We start from the raw sequence: 21,750 nt of genomic DNA, 5'->3' as shown, positions 1-21,750 counted from the left end.
ACAATGTAGTTGAATAGAGTGACAACACAGACATTTAGTGATGGGGAGACTTGAGTGAGGCAAAAGAAAGGGACAGTAGACTCCATTTTATTTGTGTCACTATTCACATGCTAGACCTAGATAGTTCTTTGTGGGACACTGCATCATGTACTCTTTCACCAGAAGATGGAGACAGTGCCTTATTCTCTCTCTCTCTCTCTCTCTCTCCTCTCTCTCTCTCTCTCTCTCTCTCTCTCTCTCTCTCTCTCTCTCTCTCTCTCTCTCTCTCTCTCTTTTTTTTTCTCTCTCTCTCTCTCTCTCTCTCTCTCTCTCTCTCTCTCTCTCTCTCTCTCTCTCTCTCTCTCTCTCTCTCTCTCTCTCTCTCTCTCTTTCTCAGGTTGGAGGGGGAGGTGAGCGGGGTTTACCTCCAGTCCTCGCCCTGCGCTGGCGCCAGTGGTGAAAGGGATTCTGGGTACGACTCCCTGCGTAGGCAGATGAGCGTCCTGGACAGACTGAGGCATACGCACCCCGTGTGGCTACTGCTCACGCTCAGTGACAAGGAGGCCACCCGTATACTGCTGCAGCAGCCTCCAGGGGTGAGAGGGTCAAGGTTCAAGGTCACAGTATGACCTTTGTTATTGTAGGGCTTGTATATGATCATTTTAGCATTCTAACAGAAAAAGTGATTAAAGCTGATGGACAGGTGTGAGCATATGGATCAGTGATGTCACTGACGTGACCCTTTGAAAGGTCAACCCTTAATGAACCTGTCTGTCTCTCTCCTGTCCAGGTATTCCTGGTGAGGAAGTCATCCACTCTTCAGAGGAAAGTTCTCTCTCTAAGGGTCAGTGATGATGACGCCTCAGGAGGAGCCAGCGTCTGTGACTTCCCTGTCAGAGAGAGTCAGTACAGTGAGTGTCATAATGGAACAGCGTGCAGTTTATTTATTTTATTGAACCTTTATTCATCCAGTACAGTGACGTCCCAAAGCCCAGCTAACACTCCTGATTGGCTATAGTACAGCACGTAGCCTAGTCATTACATTTTATTAATATAACATTTATTTATGCGAACATTTCAGTTAAGAACAAATTCTTATTTACAATGACGACCCGGCCTAGTACCTAAACCAAATGATGACTTGTCTTCTGCAGAAGGAGTGTTTACTTATAGTATATTCAGCTACTGTACATAGTTTAGCAACATCTTTTACATTTACATTTTAGTCATTTAGCAGACGCTCTTATCCAGAGCGACTTACAGTTAGTGAGTGCATACATTATTATTTTTCATACCCCCCGTGGGAATCGAACCCACAACCCTGGTGTTGCAAACGCCATGCTCTACCAACTGAGCTACATCCCTGCCGGCCATTCCCTCCCCTACCCTGGACGATGCTGGGTCAATTGTGCGCCGCCCCATTCGTCTCCCGGTCGCGGCCGGCTATGACAGAGCCTGGATACGAACCAGGATTTCTAGTGGCACAGTTTAGCACTGCGATGCAGTGCCTTAGACCACTGCGCCACTCGGGAGGCAACAGATGCATGACTCAACATGTTTTCAATTCACCCAACTGTGCATTTCTCAGACAACAAACAGCATATACAATGAATCACACCATGACTATACTCATAGGTCACCTACCTTTAACCACGTCAAATCCTGCCTTTACCTCAACACACACACACACACACACACACACTCTCGTTTATGTGTGCTTTCCATTGACGATTCCTTTGACCTGTTTCACGCTTCCACCACTGCTGAAAAATGTGAGTCTCTCTCTGACATTGCTCAAAGTGCTAATCTTGACCATAAAACAGTAAAGCCCTGACACACACACACACACACACACACACTATATTTATTGCAGGGCAAATCTCATGTAGCATTTGTCTATTACCTATTGGATGTTTTCTCTTGGAGAGACATTTACAGTTTTGGTAATTTACTGCACTGTTGGGATTATAACAAAAAAACGTAATGAGTAATGGAATAGTAATAATGCCAGGGAATGATGACATACCAGATGTGCACATTGGATATCTAGGAATTTCCCCCTTTTTAATGTCAACATAAAGTGTCTTCTCTGGACTGGTTTGGCCTTTTGAATGTGGGTTGGATTTAGCCTCAAATGTTTCAATGTCCAAACTAGCATATCCAACTACTTAGAATGAAGAAATGTATTGGGCATGCATGCTAAGTCGTATGCTAGAATGGACATTAACCTAACATAACTATGGGGAGAAATTCCTCATATATTTCAAGATGGAAGCTAACCAAGACTAGATTTGGCTGTAGGTGTTATACCTCGTAATAAAGTTTGAACAGTTTTCATGTATTCTCTGTGTTCTTCCTCTGGTTGCAGCCTTTTCTCTGGAAGGATCTGGGATCAGTTTTGCAGACCTGTTTCGCCTGGTGGCCTTCTACTGTATCAGCAGGTACAGTCATGTTCTCAAAGTTCTATCTCTCGCTCTGTCCTTCTCTCTTTCTCTTTCTTTCTCTCTTTCTCTCTCTCTCTCTCCTCCCGCCGTCCCCCTCTCCCTCCGTCCCACCCTATCCCCACTCCCTCTGTCATTCCTCCCTCTGTTGCCATTCCACTGCGGTGAGAGCTACAGCAACTGAAACCAACAGCCCATGGATGGAAATAACATTGTGTTAAGTAAGCAGTAAGCACTCAGGACCTAGCTTGTCTCAACTGCCCTCTTCTCACTTCTGGTTTTAGACCAGCTTCATGCCAACTCATTCACAGACAGCTCAGAGCTACAGACACAGGAAACAGGGTTGCCAGTATTTCCTAATACCAGAACTTTGTTTCAACTGAGAAATAGAAACCTAAACATTAAAAAACGGTAATGTCAGTAATGCCCAATAATGCCCAATACAGCAAAACCTAGTTTCAACTGACAAAACACCAACTTACAGTAAACATACAACAATACCCCACAAGTGGAATGAGGTAAAACCCTTGTGGTCAGGGAAGTAGAAGAAAGGAAAGTAGTGCCACTGTGCCAGTAATATCCAGTAATATCCAGTAATATCCAGTAATATCCAGTAATATCCAGTAATATCCAGTAATGTCCAGTAATATCCAGTAATGTCCAACACAGCACAACACAGTTTCAATCTGGGAAATAAAACATAAACATAAAAAAAATACAGAATATAAGTATATATTTTACTATCATTAGCGACAGGAGTTTTTCTTATTCACTTGACGTGACTATGAAAAAACTCCTGGCTCGAGTTATAGTTCATTAATAACAAGGGACCTAGTAGGGAAAATATCCTCAATAACTTGCATATTAAATTTGACAGTATAAGGAATGTTTTAGTCAGCATATTGTTATTGCTAGTGAATATGCTAGTGAAGACATTCACTAGCTAAGGCCTCAAGGCTCTGTTAGTTGGCTTTGAGTTGACAGTAACAGCACAGTGATGTCACTCTCTTCCTCACCTTTCTGCTCCAGTTGCTCTGGTGGTCAGGCTGTTGTGTTGTTTTGACAAACCCCTCCTACCACCCTGTGACATCACCCACCCTGAGGACAGAACACAGGTCCAGCTAGCAGGAGGAGATACAGAGGACAAACTGGGAAAGTCCACTGTCGGAATCTCCAGAATATCTGTTGGACATTATAGACATAGTTGGATCACTCTCTCTCTTATCTTTTCAGGGATGTCCTTCCCTTCACCCTGAATCTCCCAGAAGCCATTGCAGCCTCCAAGACTCAGAAGGACCTGGAGGAGGTGGCCCAACTAGGAGCAGGTAGTACAGTAATAGATGGGTAGAATGTGCTCCACTCTATTTCTTCTGTCTTAAAGGGATAGTTTGGGATTCTGGCAATGAGGCCCTTTATCTACTTCCCTAGAGTCAGATGAACTAGCGGATACCATTTTTATGTATCTGCGTCCAGTATGAAGGAAGTTAGAGGTAGTTTCGCAAGCCAATGCTAACTAGCGTTAGCACAATGACTGGAAGTATACAGAAATAGCTAGCAAACTGTTCCCATAGTCATTGCGCTAATGCTAATTAGCATTGGCTTGCGAAACTACCTCTAACTTCCTTCATACTGGACACAGAGACATACAAATGGTATCCATGAGTTCACCTGACTCTGGGGAAGTAGATAAAGGGCCAAAATCCCAAACTATCCCTTTAAACCTCAACTCGTATGGCGCTGGAGATAATGAATATGATGTTGAAAAGTGGAGAATTTCCCCAAAAGGGGGCTATAAGCCAATTAACTATCCCATAGTAAATTGATATAGAAGGAGACCGCATAACTTGATGCACTTGCATTGATTTATTTCATATTGTTGAAGGCAGTATATCCAAATCAACATACACATGTTTTGGGCTGTGTCTCCTTGAGTACATAAATCCATTATGTAAAAAGTGACATTTATATGTGTACAGGTGCTGAGGCTACTGATACCGTCTATTAGTTTTCCCCTGTCCTGTATGTACTGTATATGTTATTCTAGTTAACTCATGCTGACCAGTGTGGTCTGGTTTCATGGCAGATTTAGTTAGTCACTCTGTCATGATAATCTTAGTTTATTTCGGTTGAAACTCCAGTGTGTGAGTCAGTTTCCTCCAAGCAGGCTGCATAACTCAGGGCTGAGGAGGAGGGTGTGGTGACTGGAGAATTATACACACAGGCACGCACACACACACACACACACACACACACACACACACACACACACACACACACACACACACACACACACACACACAGGCATGTACGCAGGCACACACAAGCCAGGCATGTGCTTACCCCAACCCTTCATGTATGCATGGTTACCCTGGAGAGAGAGAGCGACAGAGAGACAGACAGAGAGAGAGAGAGACACACAGAGAGAGACACAGAGAGAGACACAGAGAGAGAGAGACACAGAGAGAGACACAGAGAGAGACACACACAGAGAGAGACACAGAGAGAGAGAGACACAGAGAGAGACACAGAGAGAGAGACACAGAGAAAGATTTCCCTCAGATTACACAGACACACAAAGACTTTGAAAACAAATCCAATTTTGATAAACTCCCATATCTATTGGGTGAAATACCAAAGTGTGCAATCACAGCAGCAAGATTTGTGACCTGTTGCCACAAGAAAAGGGCAACCAGTGAAGAACAAACACCCTTGTAAATACAGACAGACAGACAGACAGACAGACAGGCAGGCAGGCAGGCAGGCAGGCAGGCAGGCAGGCAGGCAGGCAGGCAGGCAGGCAGGCAGGCAGGCAGGCAGACAGACAGACAGTTGTTAGATGTATGTAGCGCGAGTCTACATGAGGATATTTTCTTAGCATGCTGACAATATCATTTAGGGAAACTCCCTTCTCCAATGGATAGGTTCTATTTAAAATGGATATTTATGTCTATGTTATGGAATCTTTGCAGTCACATCTCAAAACATCTATGTAATTGTATGAAACACGTGAATGAAATACATGCTGTCTGTCCATATACTGTAGGGTACCAAGAAAGCAAATAATCTTGAAGCCTCTCAAATATATAAATATATTTTTATTACGTTTCTGGTGCAGCATTTCCATGGAGGCTTACACCCACACCAGTGTGTCTCCAGTGTTTTACAGAGAAGTCTGAGCCTTTTAGCTAAAACACTGGGGTAAATCTTGTATAACCCGGTATTTTCTCTCTCAGGGGGCACAAAGGATATTGTTTTGCGGCACCAAGATTTTATCAAAGGTTTCTCCAAGGACAGCAGACTTTGTCTCGGCTAAGTCGTTTCAACGTAGTTAATTAATTATTTTGATGTACATGGAAAAGTAACTGTTGTGGTATATTAATTATTAATATTAACTACAAGTTCATGAAGGGAACTGAATTGAGTTTGTTCAAGGAGATCACTTTGTTGCAGTATACTCTATTACCAAAAGTTATGAATACATTATTGACATACAATTTAGCTCTGGGTACAGATCCTGTCCAAGGCTCAGAAAGTAATGGAAGAAGAAATGTCCTTTGAACTATCAGTAAAGCTCTGCAGGAGATCCATCCAGGCTATTCCCCCGGGGGGGTCACTGCTAAATCCAGCCCAGGATGAGTGCACTCTAGGTGGGGTAAAGAGCAGGGAGAGGTTGCCTGTCTCAGTCTAGCTCCAGAGGTCATGTTTCTCACGTGGGCATATCACCAATACCACAGAGTTTTTCAGTCCCTAGACAGAGAGGTATGCAAAGACCTTTGAAGCATTGCCCGACATAGCTCCGTCACGCTCTATCGTCCCAGGTGTGCTGCTGTGCAGAGGTTGTGTGTGTGTGTGTGTGTTTGTGTGTGTGTTTGTGGAATTCAATGCATACAGAACATGCTTCGCAGTCCTCTAAAGTTTAACTTATGGAACAATTTATAACAGTCCTTCAATTCTATTACATTACATTAATAATTCTGTAATGTCTTTCTTGGTGTGTGATTGTTCTTCTGGATGAATTAGCACAGAGACTTGTGTGCCAAGTGCCAGCAAACAATAGCCTGATTCAGTGGATACAAGTGAAAAAAACAGCAGAGACGATCATAACGGAAACCAATGTCCTGCATTGTAGCAGGAAACTCAGTCAAAGAGAAGGGAGGACGAGGGTGATCAGGAAAGAGGAGGGCCTGTACATTACTGTAGGCCAATCCAGTGTGTAGAGACCTCCCACCACCCCTGTGGAATTTGCATGTGTGACTCCCTCTCCGTCTCTCTGGGTGTGGGTCTGTCAGGACAGCATTCTGGGCTGAGCTCACCACATTCTCCACTGCCTCAGAAGAGCGTAGGATCATGGAGAAAAAAAGAGAGAAAGAAAGAGAGGGATATAAAGAAGGTTGACTGCCTAACTACAGTGCTATTTGCACTATATTGTGGATGTATCAGTGAACTGGAGGATAAAGTAAGTGGAATAGTGGTGTTGGTGGTAGTTCCTGTGGGTGTTTATGAGTTTTTTAGTGTGTTTGGGTCAAGGTTAGGGCTAGGCGGTTAGTAGGTGTCTGTATATGAAGGTATGTAGGTGTCTGTGTATGAGGGTATGTATGTGTCTGTGGATGAAGGTATGTAGGTGTCTATATGAAGGTATGTAGGTGTTGGTGTATGAGGGTATGTAGGTGTCTGTGTATGAAGGTATGTAGGTGTCTGTGTATAAGGGTATGTATGTGTCTGTGTATGAGGGTATGTATGTGTCTGTGTATGAAGGTATGAAGGTGTCTGTCTGTGTGTTTGAATGGTTATCATGACTTTGAGTGTAATTGGGTCAGGTTGTGGTTATGCAGCTATTGGAGGTTTTTCAATGTATACAGTGTGTGGACTCTGTTAATGATTCCCAATCTCTTTTCTCCTGTTAGGATTCTGGCACTCTGCTCTAGGCAGCCTGCGAAGGACAACCTCTCCCTCTCGCCCTCCATCACAGCTCCCTGACAGAGACCGTGACAACCAGAGTACAGAGAGGACACAAGAGAAACAGAGTGTGACTCGCCACAACAGCGTTCCTCCAGCTCGTACCCCTTCCTCCTCCTCCTCTCGCCTGGAGAGAAGCCAGTCCAACGGGGCTCTTTGCTTCGTCAACCCCCTCTTCCTCCAGACTCACCGGCGGCTTGAGGAAGACACGCCATCCTCTTCCTCCCCTCCTTCCCCCTACGTCACACACTCCACCCCGAGCCCGGGAACTACCGGTGGGACGTCTTCGGCCCCTGTCACGGACCCCAACGGAGAGACCAAGACCCCCAACGTGAACAGGACGTCACGCCCCCCTCGGCCCCCGCCCCCGCGCTCCCTCTCCCAGCGCCGGCAAGCTCCCCCTCCCCCCACCCCTCTTCCTCAGAAGCCCAAGAGCAGCATGCCCGAAACGCCCTCCGCTATTGTTGTCGCCAGGCAACCACTGCAACCCTCATCCAATCAGAACCTTCGCCCCGCCCCTCGCCCTCCCATGGGCACCCGGCACAGCAGCCCGTCCAAAAAGAAGACGAGCAGCGCCCCCATCCCCGTGCCCCATCAACACCCTCATCACCCTCCTCCCCCACGCCCCAAAAAACCTGATATCGACGCCCACCGGTGCCACATCGCTCTTGACGACGAGACTATCGCCAAGGCTCTGTCCCGCGCCAAGCTGCCCCCTTGCCAGGCACCGCCCATACCCGCTCCCTCTGTAGTGGGAAATGGTGCTGGTAGCCCACCCAGCCCTCTGGGTAAGACCACCAGACGAGAGGGACGAGAGGGGAGGCTGAGCGACATGTCCATCTCCACCTCTTCCTCAGATTCTCTGGACTATTCCCACCCTCCCCTCTCCCTCCCCGCCAGCCCCCCTCGCAGAGTACGCCATCTTCATGGCAATAACGAGGACAGCAGCGACGACGAAGACCTCTGCGACGAAGAAGAGGAAGACTACGGCGTCAGCCTGGAGAACGACCTGGACCAGGGCCTCCGTCCTCCCTTCAAAGCCCGCCGGAGAGGGGTCGGAGTGGGGGTCAAAGTTGCGCTGAGCTTCCGAAAAGTTTCTGGAGTCTTCAGCACGTTCATGACCCCAGAAAGGCGAGCCGTGAGGAGGATAGCGGAGCTCTCCAGGGACAAGAGTTCCTACTTTGGATGCCTGGTTCAGGATTATATCAGTTTTGTACAGGAGAATAAGGGGTGTCATACGTCAGGCTTAGACCTGCTGCAGACCCTCAGACAGTTCATGACCCAGATGAAGGCCTACCTGACGCAGAGCTCCGAACTGGACCCGCCCATCGAATCACTCATACCCGAGGATCAGATAGGTGAGTGTGTGTGTGGGGGAGGTTGGGGGGATTCTCTTTATAGCCTACTGTAAATAGGAAGCTCGTGTGTGCGTGCATAAATACGTATCTACATGAACGTCTGTATGAGTGTGTGGGTGTGGGTGTTTCTCATATCCCAATTATTTGCTCATGTTAGCGCTCTCTCCAACCATTTCAGCTCTATTAGGGAAGTAAAACCTAAAAATTTCACAGTCATCTAATCCACTGACAACGCATTTACAGTGATAAACTGTCAAGAGTTAGCCTATACATGATGAGAATTAGCCCAGCTATTTGAAGCACTCCCTATTAGCCCATGTTAAGACAGACTGGTTATAGAAACCAGTGTTGGGTTACGGCGATGCCAGTGAGATGCCAGTGTACCCTCCCTTCCCTACAGTCAGTTATTCCTGGCCTCTCCAGCTTGGCACAAATTCACACAGTGGTGCCAACTGCCAAGCTTCATTCGTGGTTCAATTGGAATGAAAAAAATGACAATTATCTCCCAACCTAAATCCCTAAATGTCAGGGATTATTTTAATGTGGGACCAAATATGGTATCAACTTACTAGGGACAGAAAATAGGTCTAGTTAGAGAAGGAGGCTACAATACGTAGTCCTCTTTTCGACGACACTGAAGCAAGCAAGTGCTAATGTTTGACAGTGAAATTGTGATGGAGGCTGATTTAGCCAATGTTGTCAAAGAGGGTTTTCATTGAGTTTGGGCTGAATAAGTATTTGCATGAATATGTAGCCATGATGTTACACTCGTCTCTTTTCCCTTGTTCTTTGTAAACAACAACAGCCAAGCATTGTTCAGAGAAGAAGTGGTTGTTGGAGTGCTAGCTGACCTCTCTCTCTCTCTCTCTCTCTCTCTCTCTCTCTCTCTCTCTCTCTCTCTCTCTCTCAGCTTAGTGGTCTAGAAACATAAAGCTATAGTTTATGGGGCAGAGGACTGTATAATGTAAACCAATGTTTTACACAGACATTATTACCCTCCTAGAAGTATGCAAGGGAATAAACATAACAATAAAATACTACCAATGCTCTTAATAGGCCTGTGCATACATTTATTAAACTAGGCACAGTAACATTTTACAACCCAAAGGACAGTAATATGCCATTTAGCAGACAATAATAATAATATTCCATTTAGCAGACGCTTTTATCCAAAGCGACTTACAGTCATGTGTGCATACATTTTTATGTATGGGTGGTCCCGGGGATCGAACCCACTACCCTGGCGTTACAAGCGCCGTGCTCTACCAATTGAGCTACAGAGGACCACCACAGTAACATAGGCTAGGATGTTCTGTGTTTGCCACCAGATACAAAGTTTAGTTAAGACTAGTAACAAAATGGGATTCCTGTATAGACAGACAGACTGACGTAATGGAAAAGGCCACAGGCTATGGAAGGTTTTCAGGAATAGAGAAGTGAAGCTTCTCCTACGTTCACTGTTGACATAGTATGTCAGTTTAGACTGTAGTATAATATGCTTTAGGGAGGAATGGGTGTAGGCCCTTGTAATGTCGTTTAAAAGCCCAAACTGGATCAGTTTACTAGTAATTGAGGTATAAAAGGGGGGTAAGGGGGGTAAAATGTATAGTTTGACTGGTAATTGAGGTAAAGAGTGAGCATGGAGGGAGAGTAACCAAGTGTATGTTTATAAAAGGAACCAGAGAAGTCAACACACACAGACACACACACACACACATACACACATGGTGGTTTTACTATCCAAGTAGGGACCATAAAATCATATTTTCCCTAACCTTAACTCCAAACCCCTAACCCTAACACTAAACCTAACCCTTACTCTTATTTCCTAAACCTGAACCCTAAACCTAACATAGCCTTTTTCCTTTTGGGGACCAGCGAAATGTCCCCTTGTTGTACTGTCCTTGTGAGGACTTTTGGAACCCAACAGGATAGTAAAGTTAGACTACACACACACACACACACACACACACACACACATACACACACACATACACACATACACACACACACACACACACTCACACACACACATACACACACACACACATACACACATACACACACACACTCACACACTCGCACACACGCACACACACATACACACATACACACACACACACACACACACACACACACTCACACACTCACACACACACACACACACACAGACACACACACACCCTGAGTTAGTGGAGGGAGGATGTGTGGTTTAAATAGGAAAGGCTGTTATTCTAGAGGTGTAATTACATAATTTACATCAATACATACTTTACGTCAATATACTGTAGCCTATATTGTGTATGTGTGTGTGTGTGTGTGTGTGTGTGTGTGTGTGTGTGTGTGTGTAGCCTATGTGTGTGTGTGTGTGTGTGAGTGTGAGTGTATGGATTACACATTGACCACAATGACAATTCAATAATGCCTAACATACCCTTCAGTTCACATTGTCTTGTGACTGTCTTTACATTGGTGGTTAATAATTCCTGATAGCCCACTGACTCATGTCTAGTAATACTGGTCCCTCATTCACTGACTCATGTCTAGTAATACTGGTCCCTCATTCACTGACTCATGTCTAGTAATACTGGTCCCTCATTCACTGACTCATGTCTAGTAATACTGGTCCCTCATTCACTGACTCATGTCTAGTAATACTGGTCCCTCATTCACTGACTCATGTCTAGTAATACTGGTCCCTCATTCACTGACTCATGTCTAGTAATACTGGTCCCTCATTCACTGACTCATGTCTAGTAATACTGGTCCCTCATTCACTGACTCATGTCTAGTAATACTGGTTCCTCATTCACTGACTCATGTCTAGTAATACTGGTCCCTCATTCACTGACTCATATCTAGTAATACTGGTCCCTCATTCACTGACTCATGTCTAGTAATACTGGTCCCTCATTCACTGACTCATGTCTAGTAATACTGGTCCCTCATTCACTGACTCATGTCTAGTAATACTGGTCCCTCATTCACTGACTCATGGTACTGTATGTACATGCTTAGAAAAAAAGGTGCTATGTAGAACCATACAGGGTTCTTCAGTTTGTCCCCATAGGGGAACCATTTTTGGTGCTGGGTAGAACCCTTTACACAGGATTTTATCTAGAACCCTCTATGTAGGGTTCTACCAAGAACCATTTTATAATCTAAAGGTTCTTCCTAGTGTCACGACTTCCTCCGAAGCTGCCTCCTCTCCTTGTTCGGGCAGGCTTCGGCGTTCGTCGTCACCGGCCTTCTAGCCACTGCCGCTCTTCATCTCATCATTTGTTTTGTCTTGCTTTTACACACACCTGGTCATATCCCCTCATCAGTACCTGTATAAGTGTTCCCTCTGCCCTCCCTTGTCTTTGTGTGTAATTGTTTATTGTGGAGGTGACGATAGCTTGGTGGAGCTATATGTATTGTATCGCCGGGATATTCACCCATGTGCTTTGTTTTCTCCAGTGCGCCGTTATACCGCACTGTAGAGTTTTACGCATTGCTGCGTACCGCTGTATTTGCCAAATAAAACCGTCTACCTAGAACCATCTATGAAGGGTTCTACCAAGAACCATTTTATCTTTGGAGGGTTCTTCCTATCTTGGGTTAGTTATAAAATACTTTGGCCTTTCTTTGAGGGCCTAGTTATACACAGTGATGTTAAGAATCTCCTGGTTTACAGGTCACATCAGGCCTGCAAGTCACATTATGCTGGCTTGCAAAGTTATGTTTAATTCCTATTGGAATCAAATCAAATCAAATCAAATTGTATTTGTCACATACACGTGTTTAGCAGATGTTATTGCGGGTGTAGTGAAATGCTTGTGCTTCTAGCTCCGACAGTGCAGTAATATCTAACAAGTAACATCTAACAATTTCACAACATATACCCTATACACACAAATCTAATAAGGAATGGAATTTAAGAATATATACATATATGGACAAGCAATGACAGAGCGGCATGGACTAAGATACAGTAGAATATTATAGAACAGAATACTGTATATACAGATGAGATGAGTAGTGCAAGATATGTAAACATTATTAAAGTGACTAGTGTTCCATTTCTTAAAGTGGCCAGTGATTTCAATAGGCAGCAGCAGCCTCTAATGTACTAGTGATGGCTATTTAACAGTCTGATGGCCTTGAGATAGAAGCTGTTTTTCATTCTCTCTGTCCCAGCTTTGATGCACCTGTACTGACCTCGCCTTCTGGATGATAGCGGGGTGAACAGGCAGTGGCTCGGGTGGTTGATGTCCTTGATGATCTTTTTGGCCTTCCTGTGACATCGGGTGCTGTAGGTGTCTTGGAGGGCGGGTAGTTTGCCCCCGGTAATGCGTTCGGCAGACCGCACCACCCTCTGGAGAGCCCTGCGGTTGCGGGCGGTGCAGTTGACGTACCAGGGGGTGATACAGCCCGACAGGATGCTCTCAATTGTGCATCTGTAAAGGTTTGTGAGGGTTTTAGGTGCCAAGCCAAATTTCTTCAGCCTCCTGAGGTTGAAGAGGCTCTGTTGCGCCTTCTTCACCACAATGTCTGCGTGGGTGGACCATTTCAGTTTGTCAGTGATGTGTACGCCAAGGAACTTGAAGCTTTCCATCTTCTCCACTGCGGTCCCGTCGATGTGGATAGGGGGGTGCACCCTCTGCTGTTTCCTGAAGTCCACGATCATCTCGTTTGTTTTGTTGACGTTGAGTAAGAGGTTATTTTCCTGGCACCACACTCCCAGAGCCCTCACCTCCTCCCTGTAGGCGGTCTCGTCATTGTTGGTAATCAAGCCTACTACTGTTGTGTCATCTGCAAACTTGATGATTGAGTTGGAGGCGTGCTTGGCCACGCAGTCATGGGTGAACAGGGAGTACAGGAGGGGGCTGAGCATGCACCCTTGTGGGGCCCCAGTGTTGAGGATCAGCGAAGTGGAGATGTTGTTTCCTACTTTCACCACCTGGGGGCGGCCCGTCAGGAAGTCCAGGACCCAGTTGCACAGGGCGGGGTTCAGACCCAGGGCCTCGAGCTTAATGATGAGCTTGGAGGGTACTATGGTGTTGAATGCTGAGCTATAGTCAATGAACAGCATTCTTACATAGGTATTCCTCTTGTCCAGATGGGATAGGGCAGTGTGCAGTGTGATGGCGATAGCATCGTCTGTGGATCTATTGGGGCGGAAAGCAAATTGAAGTGGGTCTAGGGTGACAGGTAAGGTAGAGATCCTTGACTAGTCTCTCAAATCACTTCATGATGACAGAGGTGAGTGCTACGGGGCGATAGTCATTTAGTTCAGTTACCTTTGCTTTCTTGGGTACAGGAACAATGTCAGTCAGAGTTAAGATATCCAACCAGTGGAATTATGAATCACCCGCAACCTGCATTCAGAATGACTGGGGAAGATTGAATACTGAGACTACCTCAATCATCTAAGCTGGAACAACCATCTCAGTAACAGGTGCAATAAATCCAACAGATTGGATGTTTAGAAAACTGTATGTTATTTATCTTTGTGTAGCATAACATTAATCAACCAATCAATGTACATGCAAAAACACAGATATTACAGTAAAACAAACAATTCTGAAAATCTCCCTGCAATAGAGCAGGCTGGGAAATATTATATTATTATTTATTTTATTATTATTTGTTTTTTTTTACCTTTATTTTGACAGAGTCAATGCTGAAACCAAGGTCTATTTTCCAGATGAGCCCCGTATAGCACCACAATACACATCAAAATACAATAAACACATTAAACTACATATTCATATACACAATAAAATATGCGTTATTATACACAACAATACACCAAAAGCAAAACACAATCATAAAAAACAGACACATTCTTCAGTATAAAGGTCCACTAACAACAATCTGAAATACCCTATAGCAGGGCTGCCCAACCCTCTTCCTGGAGATCTACCGTCCTGTGGGTTTTCAGTCCAACCCTAATTTAACACACCTGATTCTAATTATTAGCTGCCCAACAAGACCTTAACTAGCTGAATCAGATACGCTAAATTAGGGTTGGACTGAAAACCTACAGGACAGTAGATCTCCAGGAAGAGGGTTGGGCAGCCCTGCCCTAGAGGCACCAACTCCTCCCATTTTAAAGTGCGTTGTAGATCATTCCACACGCAAGGCGCAAGGAAACCAGAGGCTGATCTACCTAACTCGCTTGACACCAAAGGATTCTCCAGAGTTAACCAACCCTTTGAATGGGTTTGATAACTTGTCATTTTGAATCTTAACAGTCAAATCAAATCAAATCAAACTTTATTTGTCACATGCGACGAATACAACAGGTGAAATGCTTACTTACAAGCCATTAACCAACAATGCAGTTCAAGAAAGAGTTAAGAAAATATTTACTAAATAAACTAAAGTAAAAAATAAATTCAATGTAAATAGTCTGGGTGGCCAATTTATTAATTGTTCAGTGGTCTTATAGCTTGGGGGTAGAAGCTGTTAAGGACTGTCTTGGTATGTTTGGACCATGATAGTTAGTTGGTGATGTGGACACCAAGGAACTTGAAACTCTCGACCCGCTCCACTACAGCCCCGTCGATGTTAATGGGGGCCTGTTTGACCCGCCTTTTCCTGTAGTCCACAATCAGCTCCTTTGTCTTGCTCACATTGAGGGAGAGGTTGTTGTCCTGGCACCACACTGCCAGGTTTCTCACCTCCTCCCTATAGGCTGTCTCATTGTTGTCGGTGATCAGGCCTACCACTGTTGTGTCGTCAGCAAACTTAATGATGGTGTTGGAGTCGTGTTTGGCCACGCAGTTGTGAGTGAACAGGGAGTACAGGAGGGGACTAAGCACACACCCCTGAGGGGCCCCAGTGTTGAGGATCAGCGTGGCAGACGTGTTGTTGCCTTCCCTTACCACCTGGGGGCGGCCTGTCAGGAAGTCCAGGATCCAGTTGCAGAGGGAAGTGTTTATTCCCAGGGTCCTTAGCTTAGTGATGAGCTTTGTGGGCACTATGGTGTTGAACGCTGAGCTGTAGTCAATGAACTGCATTCTCACATAGGTGTTCCTTTTGTCCAGGTGGGAAAGGGCAGTGTGAAGTGCGATTGAGATTGTGTCATCTGTGGATCTGTTTGTGCGATATGCGAATTGGAGTGGGTCTAGGGTATCCGGGATGATGCTGTTGATGACCAGCCTTTCAAAGCACTTCATGGCTACCGATGTGAGTGCTACCAGGCGGTAATCATTTAGGCAGGTTACCTTCGCTTCCTTGGGCACAGGGACTATGGTGGTCTGCTTGAAACATGTAGGTATTACAGACTGGGTCAGGGAGAGGTTGAAAATGTCAGTGAAGACACTTGCCAGTTGGTCCGCACATGCTTTGAGTACATGTCCTGGTAATATGTCTGGCGCCATGGCTTTGTGATTGTTGACCTCTTTAAAAGGTCTTGCTCACATCGGCTACCGAGAGCGTTATCACACAGTTGTCCGGAACAGCTGGTGCTCTCATGCATGCTTCAGTGTTGCTTGCCTCGAAGCGAGCATAAAAAGCATTTAGCTTGTCTGGTAGGCTAGCATCACTGGGCAGCTCGCGGTTGGGTTTCCCTTTGTAGTCCATAATAGTTTTCAAGCCCTGACACATCCGACGAGCGTCAGAGCCGGTGGAGTAGGATTCAATCTTAATCCTGTATTGACGCTTTGCCTGTTTGATGGTTCGTCTGAGGACGTAGCGGGATTTCTTATAAGCGTCCGGATTAGTGTCCCGCTCCTTGAAAGCGGCAGCTCTAGCCTTTAGCTTGATGCGGATGTTGCCTGTAATCTATGGCTTCTGGTTGGGATATGTACGTACGGTCACTGTGGGGACGACGTCGTCGATGCACTTATTGATGAAGCCGATGACTGAGGTGGTATACTCCTCAATGCCATTGGATGAATCCTGGAACATATTCCAGTCTGTGCAACAAAACAGTCCTGTAGCGTAGCATCCGTGTCATCTGACCACTTCCGTATTGAGCGAGTCACTGGTACTTCTTGCTTTAGTTTTTGCTTGTAAGCAGGAATCAGGAGGATAGAATTATGGTCAGATTTGCCAAATGGAGGGCGAGGGAGAGCTTTGTGTGCGTCTCTGTGTGTGGAGTAAAGGTGGTCTAGAGTTTTTTTTCTCCTCTGGTTGCACAGAAATTTGGTAAAACGGATTTAAGTTTGCCTGCATTAAATTCACCGGCCACTAGGAGTTCCACTTCTGGATGAGCATTTTCTTGTTTGCTTATGGCCTTATACAGATCGTTGAGTGCGGTCTTACTACCAGCATCGGTTTGTGGTGGTAAATAGACGGCTACGAATAATATAGATGAGAACTCTCTTGGTAGATAGTGTGGTCTACAGTTTATCATAAGGGACTGTACCTCAGGCGAGCAATACCTCGAGACTTCTTTAATATTAGACATCTCGCACCAGCTGTTATTGACAAATAGACACACACCCTCGCCCCTCGTCTTACCAGACGTAGCTTCTCTGTCCTGCCGATGCTTTGAAAATCCCGCCAGCTCTATATTATCCATGTCGTCGTTCAGCCACGACTCAGTTTTTAATGTCCCATTGGTAGGATATTCTTGATCGTAGATCATCCATTTTGTTTTCCATTCATTGCATGTTGGCCAATAGAATACATTTTACATTTTAGTCATTTAGCAGACGCTCTTATCCAGAGCAACTTACAGTTAGTGAATGCATACATTTTTTATTATAATTTTTTATATACTGGCCCCCGTGGGAATCGAACCCACAACCCTGGCGTTGCAAACGCCATGCTCTACCAACTGAGCTACATCCCTGCCGGCCATTCCCTCCCCTACCCTGGACCAATTGTGCGCCGCCCCATAGGTCTCCCGGTCACGGCCGGCTACGACAGAGCCTGGATTCGAACCAGGATCTCTAGTGGCAAAGCTAGCACTGCGATGCAGTGCCTTAGACCACTGCGCCACTCGGGAGGTTATACCTACGAATTCTCAGAAGGCAGCCCGACCTCCGCCCCCTTTTTCTCCATGCAAATGATGGGGATTTGGGCCTGTTCCCGAGAAAGCAGTATATCCTTCGCTTCGGAATCTTTAAAGAAAAACTCTTGTTCCAGTGCGAGGTGAGTAATCGCTGTTCTGATGTCCAGAAGTTATTTTCGGTCATAAGAGACGGTAGCAGCAACATTACAGTGGGGAGAACAAGTATTTGATACACTGCCGATTTTGCAGGTTTTCCTACTTACAAAGCATGTAGAGGTCTGTAATATTTATCATAGGTACACTTCAACTGTGAGAGACGGAATCTAAAACAAAAATCCAGAAAATCACATTGTATGATTTTTAAGTAATTAATTTGCATTTTATTGCATGACATAAGTATTTGATCACCTACCAACCAGTAAGAATTCCAGCTCTCACAGACCTGTTAGTTTTTCTTTTAGAAGCCCTCCTGTTCTCCACTCATTACCTGTATTAACTGCACCTGTTTGAACTCGTTACCTGTATAAAAGACACCTGTCCACACACTCAATCAAACAGACTCTAACCTCTCCACAATCGCCAAGACCAGAGAGCTGTGTAAGGACATCAGGGATAAAATTGTAGACCTGCACAAGGCTGGGATGGGCTACAGGACAATAGGCAAGCAGCTTGGTGAGAAGGCAACAACTGTTGGCGCAATTATTAGAAAATGGAAGAAGTTCAAGATGACGGTCAATCACCCTCGGTCTGGGGCTCCATGCAAGATCTCACCTCGTGGGGCATCAATGATCATGAGGAAGGTGAGGGATCAGCCCAGAACTACACGGCAGGACCTGGTCAATGACATGAAGAGAGCTGGGACCACAGTCTCAAAGAAAACCATTAGTAACACACTACGCCGTCATGGATTAAAATCCTGCAGCGCACGCAAGGTCCCCCTGCTCAAGCCAGCGCATGTCCAGGCCCGTCTGAAGTTTGCCAATGACCATCTGGATGATCCAGAGGAGGAATGGGAGAAGGTCATGTGGTCTGATGAGACAAAAATAGAGCTTTTTGGTCTAAACTCCACTTGCCGTGTTTGGAGGAAGAAGAAGGATGAGTACAACCCCAAGAACACCATCCCAACCGTGAAGCATGGAGGTGGAAACATCATTCTTTGGGGATGCTTTTCTGCAAAGGGGACAGGACGACTGCACCATATTGAGGGGAGGATGGATGGGGCCATGTATCGCGAGATCTTGGCCAACAACCTCCTTCCCTCAGTAAGAGTATTGAAGATGGGTCGTGGCTGGGTCTTCCAGCATGACAATGACCCGAAACACACAGCCAGGGCAACTAAGGAGTGGCTCCGTAAGAAGCATCTCAAGGTCCTGGAGTGGCCTAGCCAGTCTCCAGACCTGAACCCAATAGAAAATCTTTGGAGGGAGCTGAAAGTCCGTATTGCCCAGCGACAGCCCCGAAACCTGAAGGATCTGGAGAAGGTCTGTATGGAGGAGTGGGCCAAAATCCCTGCTGCAGTGTGTGCAAACCTGGTCAAGACCTACAGGAAACGTATGATCTCTGTAATTGCAAACAAAGGTTTCTGTACCAAATATTAAGTTCTGCTTTTCTGATGTATCAAATACTTATGTCATGCAATAAAATGCAAATGAATTACTTAAAAATCATACAATATTGATTTTCTGGATTTTTGTTTTAGATTCCGTCTCTCACAGTTGAAGTGTACCTATGATAAGAATTACAGACCTCTACATGCTTTGTAAGTAGGAAAACCTGCAAAATCGGCAGTGTATCAAATACTTGTTCTCCCCACTGTATGTACACAATAAGTTAAAAAATAAGTTACAAACAATGCGAAAAAACTAACAAAATAGCACAGTTGGTTAGGAGCCTGTAAAACGGCAGCCATCCCCTCCAGCGCCATTATATATGATGTGTGATGTTAGGTAAGTCGGAAGTTTGTGGAACAGGGCTTTGTAAACAAAAAGAGCGTAATGATGTGATCTACATGACTTCAAAGAGGTCCAGCCAATCTTTTGGTAAAGAATACAGTGATGAGTAGTACAACGGCTGTGAAAGATGACTGGTTGTATGTTGAACCCTTCTTGCCTTTCAAAGAATCCATCTTGCCTTCCAAAGAATCATCTAAAGAACCCTTACTTCCAAAAACGGTTCTTAGGATGTTAAAGGTTCTTCCAAAAAGGGTTATTCTGATCAAACTGGTTCTTGGTAGAACCCTATCCCTCCACAAAGAACCCTTTAGGAACCATTTTTTTCTAAGAGTGTAGCCCATTGTAAAGGCTTACAGAGGAGGTATTGCAACATAACAAACATTGCGCAACATACAAAGGAGTCAAGGCCAGTCCTGAGAGGAGACAAGAAACCAGCAGGAAGGAAGTGTAGAGGGAAGTGTGTGTATGTTTACTCCATGTGTATGAACTATTAACCAGAGTGTGTGTTTATCCAGCACTCGAGTCCATGTTAATAATCTCCCTACCTCTCCATGTATTCAGAATCACATTTATTTTATTAGTCGTAGCCAACAGTATAACAATACACAGTTTTTACCTTGGTTGACATTGCTTTGCTAAACTGGCTAATTTACATATAAGAATACAGTGCTGTGTAGTCTGTAGGGAGTGGGGAGTTTGCTAAGCTAACCTTACACTACCCCAAACCTTCTTTCTTTCTTTCTTTCTTTCTTTCTTTCTTTCTTTCTTTCTTTCTTTCTTTCTTTCTTTCTTTCTTTCTTTCTTTCTTTCTTTCTTTCTTTCTTTCTTTCTTTCATTTTCTCTCTCTCCCTCAATTCAATTCAATTTAAGGGGCTTTATTGGCATGGGAAACATATGTTTACATTGCCAAAGCAAGTGAAATGGATAAACAAAAGTGAAGTAAACAATAAAAAGTGAACAGTAAATATTACACTCACTCAAGTTCCAAAAGAATAAAGACATTTCAAATGTCATATGTCTTTATACAGTGTTGTAACGATGTGCAAATAGTTAAAGTACAAAAGGGAAAATAAATAAACATCAATATGGATTGTATTTACAATGGTGTTTGTTCTTCACTGGTTCCCCTTTTCTTGTGGCAACAGGTCACAAATCTTGCTGCTGTGGTATTTCACCCTACAGATATGGGAGTTTATCAAAATTGGATTTGTTTTCGAATTCATTCTAGTTTGCTCAGTTTTTTTGTTAATTCTTTCCAATGTGTCAAGTAATTATCTTTTTGTTTTCTCATTATTTGGTTGGGTCTAATTGTGTTGCTGTTCTGGGGCTCTGTGGGGTCTGTTTGTGTTTGTGAACAGAGCCCCAGGACCAGCTTGCTTAGGGGACTCTTCTCCAGGTTAATCTCTCTGTAGGTGATGGCTTTGTTATGGAAGGTTTGGGAATCGCTTCCTTTTAGGTGGTTGTAGAATTTAACGACTCTTTTCTGGATTTTGATAATTAGCGTGTATTGGCCTAATTCTGCTCATGGGCTCTGTCACACTAGTTAATCATCAGCAATGAATGACAAACAGTTATTTGCTTGAAAACAGGTTACACCGCTTCACTGATACTGATTCTATAACGTTTTAGGTCAGATGAAAATATAGAATAGCCTACGTGGTGGATGCAGACGATACTTTGAAACCATGCTATCATTTTATTTGAGCATTTGATGTTAGTTAGTGTGCAGGTCCAGCTATGGTTATGGCTGTGTTATGTTTTAGGGCGAGGCAGTGGAAGGAACTCTTTACAGTTATATACCTGGTTACGCACCATTGTACAATAAAATGCTATTTTATGGTCAAACTGCATCTGGGTCAATTGAGGCTTTGCATGGTTTTGGATGGTATTTATTTTACTGCATGACATTTTACAACATTTAAGTTTACCGTTTTATTGCGGAAAAGCATATGCAGTTGCATGAGATTTATCCTTTTAAAAGTTTGTGACGCTGTTATGTAATGGAGAGTTTTACCTTGTCCTCCTCATTGTGTGAAACATTGATTGAACTCCAAAAAGAAAAGGAAAGCCCTGCTAACAGAAGTGTGTCTAGATCCAGTTTAGATTGATTGAAC

General features: G+C 44.5%; 1 protein-coding gene across 1 annotated transcript in view; it reads left to right on the top strand.

Moving 5' to 3' along the window:
- The window catches only part of LOC311113341 (ras and Rab interactor 2-like), a gene marked incomplete at its 5' end in the record, with an annotated part of 34,126 nt that overhangs the window by 5,323 nt on the left and 7,053 nt on the right, over nucleotides 1-21,750 (top strand). The window contains 5 exons of the mRNA XM_084156558.1: nucleotides 377-575; nucleotides 770-890; nucleotides 2,348-2,420; nucleotides 3,654-3,745; nucleotides 7,325-8,734. Coding sequence (XP_084012684.1) covers nucleotides 377-575; nucleotides 770-890; nucleotides 2,348-2,420; nucleotides 3,654-3,745; nucleotides 7,325-8,734 — 1,895 coding nt within the window. The remainder of the gene's footprint in view (nucleotides 1-376; nucleotides 576-769; nucleotides 891-2,347; nucleotides 2,421-3,653; nucleotides 3,746-7,324; nucleotides 8,735-21,750) is intronic.

The sequence above is a fragment of the Coregonus lavaretus genome, assembly GCF_964263955.1.
Source record: "Coregonus lavaretus genome assembly, chromosome: 40".
In the NCBI taxonomy this organism is placed as follows: domain Eukaryota; kingdom Metazoa; phylum Chordata; class Actinopteri; order Salmoniformes; family Salmonidae; genus Coregonus; species Coregonus lavaretus.
This window is presented reverse-complemented; position numbering and strand designations above follow the sequence as displayed.